Genomic DNA, 9771 nt, shown 5'->3' with positions numbered 1-9771 from the left:
GTTATCTTCTATAAAACGATCTGAGCCATCACATGCAACCATGTAACCATGCACAAATGCTCTTAGGGTTTTTACTTCCTCTTAAAAAAAAGGAATGGGGAGAAAAGGCAACAGTGTGAACCAAGACAATGAGAATGACTCAAACTACAGAACAAAGCTGAAGAATACAAAACACACAATATATATACTGTGCTTGAATGGGGAGGTTGACCTAAGTACACCTCACACAGTTATGCCAGCACAGCAGTGGGAGGAGGGAGAGCAGTTTACATTAACACTAACATCACGGAGAAGTACAAGCTATGTCCTGAGGTAGATTAAAAACACAGCCGTGAGACAGATTTAGTGAAATGACTGATTCTAAAGTGGATGGGAAATTGTGAGTGACCATTTTTAAAAGAACAAAGGTGATCAGGCAAAACTTGAAACCAGATGTATTATGGATAACAGAAACTTGTTAACAAGACCTTACTTTTTGGCTGACTACATAATTACAATGGAGTAAAGATAATTAGTTTACAGCCCCATCAGCGTAAACATGTCCACAAATTCAGATGCAATTATAAGCTAATGGAGCAAGAAAGGTATGAACTTGCTCCAGGGCTGAACTCATGTTAGAAATACCTTCCTCAAAGGTAAAGCTATTCACAGGGCACAGTCTTGCATTTACTGTAAAGACAGTATCTGGTAGGGAGCCAGCTAGTACAAATTTAGGTCAGAGAAGGGAAGATTAATCATACAACTGCCTCCAAATAACTGTGTAGATATGCCCTGAATTAATAAACTCCTTCAGTTTTTACCTAAGATGAAGAAGACAGGACCAAAGATTGGATGGCTAAAGAGAGTAGGGGGACAATGAAATCAATGTGAAGAGTACAAAGGTCAGAGTAATGTCTTTCACAGAGGCCTGGGAGAGCTGGCATGTAAATTACAGGTCCAGTAGTAAGCTTTTTGATTAAACTCTCCAGCAAGGAATGATTCTATATGACACAGCACCTGCTTTTAAAACTTGGGGGAAGCAGAGCAATCAAGGCAACCATCCTGGAGTTTAAATTAATATCTGACAACTAAGGCCAACCTGTCACCTGTAAGAAGTTACATGTAACATATAACATACCTCTATAAATTTTTGTTTGTTTCTGGTTTTTTTAACTAACAATTAGAATCATCACTGAGTTCTTATGTATTTGTTTGCCTTTGCAGTAGCACTCTGTGGGATGCAGCTGGCTATCCACCAGCTCACAGAGCTATGCACATTACAAGCGATGTTGAGCAGGGGAAAAGGCACATAAGAGAATGTTGGAAGGTTCTTTGCAAGATAAAAGCCATATTTTATGGTGTTTTTTTTCACATATAAAACCTAAATATAATCTTGCTAGCATTATCCTGATAATGAATGATCTATACTGTTTTTATTTTAAACCTCCACTGTGTTGCGCACATGCGCATTTACACACACACTCTCTACAACTGACAAGCTCTTCACCAGCTGGAACAAATTAGAGCCACCACTGGCAAAAGAGAGAATGTTCACTGAACTGTGACAAGCCTCTATTTGCTCCCCGTAAAGGATGTCAAATGAACATACAATATGATTAAGGAAGTTCTGGAAAGTATTTCAATCACCTGTGTAACTTAGTCCAGGGTCCATCATGATTCTTGAAGAAAACCGGTCATACAAGGAAATCACAGGCATCAGAAAAACAAACAACAGAAAAAAAACCCCACAAGTCTGTTAATACAAAGCTGAGAAATAGCTGTGGTGCTGTGACCATGACATCAGGCAATGCCAAAAAAACTGAAAATCTCACATGCCACAAAACACTGTCTGAAGAAATGTATACTTCACTGACTTCTTCTCAGCCAGTTAATTAACCTTCGTGGTGGAAGGACATGAACAGAGCTGGCTACCCTAATTTGGCCAAGACAGACACACATGGCATTCATGGCATGCTGATTTATGTCCTGGAGAGGCTTAATGACAGTGGTAAAAGGCACTGGTAACACTCCTCAAAATAAGGCCTCTCAAAATGGGCTGTTTGAGTCTTGGTAGGAGCTTGGACTTCAAATGGCCAAACTGGCTCTGAAAAATCATGTTCAAGACATCTACAGATCATGTTATCATACAGCTACTGTGAAACTCTTAAGAATGTCATTTTGGGCTGAGGGGAGTGGCCTGAACCTCATGATGCCAACTTCAGTTAACCACTGAATGTGCAGCCAGTGTTGTGGAAACTCCAATATGCTTTATCTGTGTGTGTGTGTGTGTGTGAGGGGGATCAACTCCTTGACTTTGGTAACAGTTGACAGATAATACGAACTGAGGTCAGTATTTCCAGTGCAGAAAAAGGGTCTGCGTGACCCTCTTCCTAATGTCCCCTGAGAGCCGCGAGGTTCACGAATGAGATGGCATTGGTGAGGATGGGGAAATCAGCCACTGATTGGGCCAGAGAAGAAGTTCTGGAGTCATGATCTGGCAAAGGTCATAAGCTCAACTGAGACAAAGAATTAAAGATCCCATTAACTGAAGCAGAAGTGGTGGAGCTGATTCTGACCCTCTTTTTTTAAGCCTTCAGTAAGGTACAGGCTGGGGGGCAACCTGCTGGAAAGCAGCTCTGCCCAGAGGGACCTGGGAGTCCTAGTGGATGACAAACTGAACATGAGCAAGCAGTGTGCCCTTGTTGCCAAGAAAGCCAATGGCATCCTGAGGCGCATTAAGAGGAGTATGGCCAGCAGGTCGAGGTAGGTTATCGTCCCCCTCTACTCTGCCCTGGCATAGACCCCACCTGGAGTACTGCGTCCAGTTCTGGGCTCCCTGGTTCAAGAAGGATGAGGAACTACTAGAGAGAGTCCAGAGGAGGGCAACAAAGATGATTAGGGGACTGGAGCATCTCTCCTGTGAGGAAAGCCTGAGAGAGCTGGACTTGTTTAGCCTGAAGAAGAGAAGACTGAGAGGGGACCTCATCAACACATACAAATATCTTAAGGGTGAATGTCATGAGGACGGAGCCAGACTCTTCTCAGTGGTGACCAGCGACAGGACAAGGGGCAATGGGCACAAACTGAAACATAAGAGGATCCGGTTGAACGTGAGGAAAAACTTCTTTACTTTGAGGGTGACAGAGCACTGGAACAGGCTGTCCAGGGTGGTTGTGGAGTCTCCTTCTCTGGAGACATTCAAAACCCGCCTGGATGATGTCCTGTGTGACCTGCTCTAGGTGAACTTGCTTTAGCAGGGGTTTGGACTAGGTGATCTCCAGATGTCCCTTCCAACCCTTGCCACTCTGTGATTCTGTGTACTGATAGATCTTGGGCTTGGAGTATTTTCCACTATGAAATACAAGCACTTTCAGTCCTCAGGCCATGAACTGTACCAGTCAGGAATAAATTAAGCAACAGGTCAACACAAAAAAAAAGTAAGGTAAAAGTCAAAAATATTCATGCCTGACAGTAAAGGCAGTGAGGTTTAAACACAAAATATTGTTAAGAAACATTAAGAATACTCAGAAAAGTAGGAGCATTAAAATCAACCAGAAAACAAGACTGAATAGCTAAGGCTGCCATTGACAAAAACACAACAAAACATGTAAATTCTTATGTATGAAAGAATGGATATGGGGCAAAAGTAATCAATTTCTATAATGGGCATGACACAAGCAAACCTTCATATGACTGCTAAGGTTATGTCTATCACGGTGTGCATTTGGGCAATAACTCAATATAAAATGGCAATGAAATTTATTAATGACAGAAAGGTGCGAGACCTTGCCAATACAAAACATTGTAATATCATACAAAAACTGGATGACCTTGAGGATTACAGCAACGAAAATGATTAAATTCAACAGTATAAATGCAAGGTCATGCAGTTATGGACTAATAATATTTCTGCCAGAAGATGGGAGTGACAGCTGGAAATAACACAAAAGGAGAAATATCAGGGCACAGTCACTGATGACAAAGTGACTGTAAAGTCTAAATCTGATGCTGCTAGGAAAATAAGAACATACAAACTTAGGAAGTTTCAAGAGCAATTTTCAAGGGAAATAAGGAAGTGCTATCATACAAGGCCATACTGAGGGGGCCTTGCTGGAGAATGCAAAAATTATCTTACAAAGGAGAAACACTGCATGAGGCAGTGTCATACAGATACCCAGTTCAGATACCAGAAATAGTTTAGCCACATTATTTGAACATTCTGTTCATGATAGTTACCCACACACAGAGTAAAGATATATGGTAAGGTAATCTGGCTTGCTTAGGCTAAAAAAATGAAGGGATGGAACATCTCCTGAGTTGTAGAAAAGAAGTATGACAAATACATAACAAAGAAGACATAGAGAAAGCCTAGTTATGCTGTGCTACAGTGTTGACACACATAAAAAAATAAGCACACCCAAAAGAGTCCACCACAACAACAAAAAAAGGGAATAAAATTATTTAGCCAGAAAGCTACAAAAGAGTTTCTTACCGTTTGATCAACAAAGGTCTGGAGTAGCAATGGGAGCAATGCTTCATTTTGGTGCCACACAAATGGTCTTTAGAAAAATGTGTTCAAAATATATACATTCTGTTAGCCTATTCAAACTCCATCAAGGCCAAAGAGATCTGTCCATGTTACAGAATACAGATGTAAATCTCAAATATCTACTTTATCTTTTCTGAATGATGACACAAAAGAGACCAAAGAAGTAAAATTTTGATGTGTGGAGATTAGAAGAGGGTCTCCTTTTTAACTTTGCTGATTTAATAACAGATTTAAAGAGCCCCTGTAACAGCCAGATTAAGCCATAAACATAAAACATTTGTGTTCCAAAGATTTGTTTTCCTTTTGAAATATTTACAACATGGATCTGAAGAGGGAAGGGGAAGAGAAAGTTACTCACAGCAGTTGACAGCCGGGATGCCAAAGTCATTTCCAAATTTCCTTTCAGACCAAGAAGTGCAGGAACCAAGATAAAAACTTCAGTAACATTCTTGAACACATCCCAGTGCTATTTAAAGGATATAGTGGGAAAAAAATAATTGAAAAATTCTCTTTAGATCAGCTGCAAAGTATTCAAAAAATTCTGCAACTCATAACTTAAGCCTCTAAAAAAATCACTATTTTTGTATTGGACCTAAAAGTCTAAAGCCAGAACTGTTATCTACCTAGATAAAATAGATTTATGACTGCATATTACTACTTCAAAGATGAGAGTACCAAAAGCAAGACGTACAAAACTTGGCTTTAAAACAAACCTAGTTAAAAAAAAAAGTTATTAATCTGAAAAGGGGGTTTTAATGACTTTAAAATAGTACCAGGTGCTATGACTGCTCTTGAATTCTGCTCTAAATTTACAATAATATTTTCATCATTTCCCTTCCAGCTGTGTAGAAACCTCAGATAAAAACAGAAAGGAATTTGTTGTCAAGTGGACAGAGCCTGTAAGTGAAAAATGCTTCTCTTAATTCTTATATTTCTAAGTGCGAAATTTAGAAGTGTACAGTTTTCCAAAACCCAGATTTTATAAAGCAAAGAAAGACAAACTCTCCCATATTATTTTGCATGTGCTGACTTCTCAGCACAGAAATACTGTGCTACTTATGTCTGTCAATCCATGTATTTAATTTGTAATCATCAACTTTAACTGAACTAAACTAACAAAACTGTAAATTGTCTTTGTATTCAGGGCTTTGCAATTATTTAAATTATTAATTTAATTTTTTAAATTATTCAATTATGAAATGTAAACAAGATCTGGGAATTTCCTACGTGAAGTTATGTAAGTATTTACTACTGGGAAAGAATAACCATTAAATGGTTTGTGAAAAAAACAAGCTTAGAATGCTTTGTTGTCTTCAAATTTTCATTTTCAAAACATGTTCTGTCACATTTCAATATCCTGCTGACATGACACTTTAATGATTAGTTTAAGGTGAAAAAAGGTAGTACTAACACTAGCTATTTATTTTTGCCTTTGTATCACACCTCTCTCACACATGGTGAGCTGGACTGGGAAACCAATAAAGATCAGACATAATAGAGAAGGAAAAATGAATATATATCTCAATCCAGCTCAAAAACCAGCTACACAAATACTTACATTCCCTTAAGGGAAGGAAGGCAAGGTGAAACATTGGGTTGGAAGCCAGTAGTGGCAGTAGGCACAACTGCCTCTTTTGGCTGATCATTATGCTGTATCATGAAGTAAATTATATATTAATGGAATATAAACAAAGCATCTGTACAAAGAATAAATTGGTAAGATGTAAATGAACAATGCACAAAACTGAGGTAAAATAGTGCAAGGAAGCAGTAAAGTTTGCAGGTCAATTTTTGTTTTCCTTTTTCTTGATGTATAAAAGTGTCTTTTCATTGCAATTGATTGAAGTCCAAGCTTCCTTTACTCTCTCAAGATTCTGAGTGACAAAGATGGTCCCCTCTTACTCTACATTTGTAAACTCTTTAAGTGTAGCTAACGAAAACCCTAAAGCTGAATGAAACAAAACAAAACAAAATAAAAAACAGATTAATTTTTCTACTGTCTTTCAGTTTGAATACTGTGGTTATTTAATATTTTTGAATATTTTTTTGTGAATCTACTCATACAGGAAGAGAAAACCCATGGGGTTGTATTTATAAGAAATTTCTGGTTTTCAAAAAGCAGAAATTAGGTAGCAAATAAAAATAAATATAGCCTTCAAAATACAAAGAGAAGGCAAGAAAATAGGCTAGTCAAATAAACCTTTCTTAACTGTTACTTTCTCCAGAATTTTCTTCAAATATCACTGTACAAAGAATTATTTCATATGCAACTGTTACTTTTAACTCCATTGAAATGCTGCTGACATCTACAGCTGTGTTAAGCTAGAAACCAGTCCTAAAAACGTTCTGTATCAGTAGGGTCTTAGTGACACAACACTCCAGAACAGGTTTTAAAAATATTAAACTTAAATCTTAGAATTCAGAACAAATTCTATTTTATCTTAACCCTAAATTACTATCATCAGTTAAATCTGCAACCAGGTTCAAGATAATCTGGCTTCTCTGGACCTATTACAATTATATTTCAAGGTGGACATGACTTTGTGGCCCTGTTCACACCACTCATGTTTGTAATTCCAAGTGTTCAGTATACCTAATGTTATATAAAAAAGTCACTTCCATACACCTGAATACTCAAAAAAGCTCTCATTCACTTCATATGAATTTCATATAACATATGAAGGTAATGCACATTTTCATATACCATACGCAGTATCATGGACCAAATCTACACAGTGTTTCAGAAATTGTGTAGACTTGAAGCATACAAGGAGGTGAGATAATGCAATAAATTCTTCTAATCTTCTTATATTCCTATGTATTGTGGTATCATGGTTAATTACAAATGCCACTTGACTACATATACATTTACTAGTGTCAACAGAATTCTGCATCATTACTATTTTTATATCCTTAGTTAAAGCAGAAGATAACCATTTTATTCACCAGCTTACTGTGGCTAAGCAACAACACTTACCAAGACCCAGATAAATCCAAATTAAACATTGGAACAGTTTAAGATGAGGTTTGGGAAAAGGAGCTCATAGTAGCAGAACCATACACAGACTTAATTACTCCTCAATATTGTAAACATCTACAATATCACATGTTAGAATTATAAACCCCACAGACTACTTGGTTAAAAAAAAAAAAAATCTTCCAAAGCAAATACTAACCTGTACAATATCCAATACCATGCCAGCAGAAACTGTTCCAAATCCTGCCAGCAAAAATGGTACGAGTATTTGCAATGCCATAACACTACTTGATTCTTTGGGTTGTTTTCTACTCCCTTCCACAATGATATCTTCATTACTTTCAGTAGATAGGTTGTCTTCCTGCAACATCGCATCTGTTTCTGAAGTGTCCATTCCATCACAGTAATTATAACTGGTAAAATCATCATATTTAGGGCTACAGCTAGATGGGCTGTGTCCATTACTACCATGAAAACTTGGTTCTGAGAAGTGATGGTACTCTGTGTGTTGTTCAGACCTAACATTAAAATTGTGTCCTGCCTGTTGTAATCCATCTTGCCAGACACCATTCACTTTTTTATGCCTTTCATCCTGATTTATTTGGTAAACAACAGGAACCATACTCAAAAGCAGTCTCAAAAATTTATCAGACTGAATCGTGTTAAGATTTATGGTCCAGTTTACAAAACCTTCTCTGTCATGAACTTTGCTATTTGTTTTGGAGATGGTAGATCTGCCTTTACAGTTAGTCATAGTGCTACAGAAGTATAGGTTGAAAAGCACTTTGTTCTTCAGATGTCAGTGAAGAGATCTTGTAGATGAGTCATGAAGTGCCACACTTGATGATTTTAAAACAGATAAACCAAAATGATCCTTTTTTGCATGCAAAAATGTTTTTTCATTGGTCTCAGATCTCCAACAATTCCATAAGCAAGACTGGATCTGCAAAAAATTAAGAAGTATATATTCAAGCTTTAAAATATTTTAACTCCACATAAGACATAAGATGCTGGCTTAAATTTTCAGATCACCCTGTATCTTTCCAAAGCAAGTGTTTGTAGAAATGCCAATCTCCTCCAACATTCCACTGCCTAAGTTGAAAGAAATTAGAAGGTAAAATGGGAAAGTTGGTGGGTGAGGAAGTTTCACAAACCAGTGTACTTTCCAGTGAAAGAGAGAGACAGCAATGTGTACTGTAAATTAATTGGTGAGCTTTTGCCTTTTTAAAGCCCAGGAAATCAAACCCTTCAGGCTTTGGAAGCCCAGGAAGTCAAAGTCTTCAGGCAGATACTGTGTGTAGCCCTAGGCTTCCAGTGGCCTTGAAAACAGTAGGTCCCCAGAAAAACATATTTCTGCAAGGTGCAAGGGTATGGACAAATGGAACCCACATGGTGCACTGCAGGGCCACTGTTGTTCCTCCCACTCTATGCTAATGGCAAGGAGCATGGAAAACATAAGGAAAAAAACCCCTAACTTTCAAAATGCTATCAGAGGTGATAAGCTCAAAGCAATATTCTGGGTGGCAAAGGCCTTATGTGTTGACAGTCCCTGCCCTCCGTTCCCATAAAAAGATGGCAAACCAATATTGATATATACAACTCAAAAGCATGCTAATTTAAAATCACAGTAACTGAATTTTCTCTGAAGCAAGCATACAATTATGTTAAATACAGAGACCCACTATATACATAATAGAACTGGACATTTTTTCATAAAATACTACAATATCAAGGAAAGGAGACAGTAATGAAATTCAGACCAATTAGTCTAAAATAGTTTAAATTAGTCTAATTTAAAAATAAACCTGAAGTACTATATTCATAAATACAGCATATTAAAATTTAATTAAAATTAGAAAAAAATGCTAGAGGTTAGGATAAATAAAATAAAGATATTAAAAATCTGCTTTTTAATATGTGGCTATTTCCTGAAAGACAGGTTATTCTGATGCCTAGTAACCACTAAAATGAAATTATTTGATCAATATTAACACTTGATGTGGTCAGTTTGGTTTGCTTTCTGCAAATCATGAAAATACAATATATCTTTTATGTTTAATGTGATTTAATGTCCATTTATTTCTACTTTGAAATTTCCATTATGGTAGAAAATTAAACAATTATATATTGGCAGCCTTAAGTCATTTGACATTGCCTCCATCAGAAGCCACTTTACCTTCCTCTTCTTTAGTTTTCATGTTGTGATAATAGTTACTGTAATTCGCTGAAAGAACAACAGTTTTCATTTGACTTGAAGCTTTGTTGA

At 37.1% G+C, this 9771-nt stretch overlaps 1 protein-coding gene across 1 annotated transcript in view; it reads right to left on the bottom strand.

Moving 5' to 3' along the window:
- SLC41A2 (solute carrier family 41 member 2) overlaps positions 1-8259 on the bottom strand; it is a 51170-nt gene extending 42911 nt beyond the window's left edge. The window contains exons 1-2 of the mRNA XM_009646058.2: positions 7705-8259; positions 4887-4994 (exon numbers count right to left, since the gene is read on the bottom strand). Of these exons, the coding sequence (XP_009644353.1) occupies positions 4887-4994; positions 7705-8259 (663 nt within the window). The remainder of the gene's footprint in view (positions 1-4886; positions 4995-7704) is intronic.
- Between the last annotated feature and the right edge of the window lie 1512 nt (positions 8260-9771).

The sequence above is a fragment of the Egretta garzetta genome, unplaced genomic scaffold, assembly GCF_000687185.1.
Source record: "Egretta garzetta isolate BGI_Z169 unplaced genomic scaffold, ASM68718v1 scaffold159, whole genome shotgun sequence".
NCBI lineage: Eukaryota > Metazoa > Chordata > Aves > Pelecaniformes > Ardeidae > Egretta > Egretta garzetta.
This window is presented reverse-complemented; position numbering and strand designations above follow the sequence as displayed.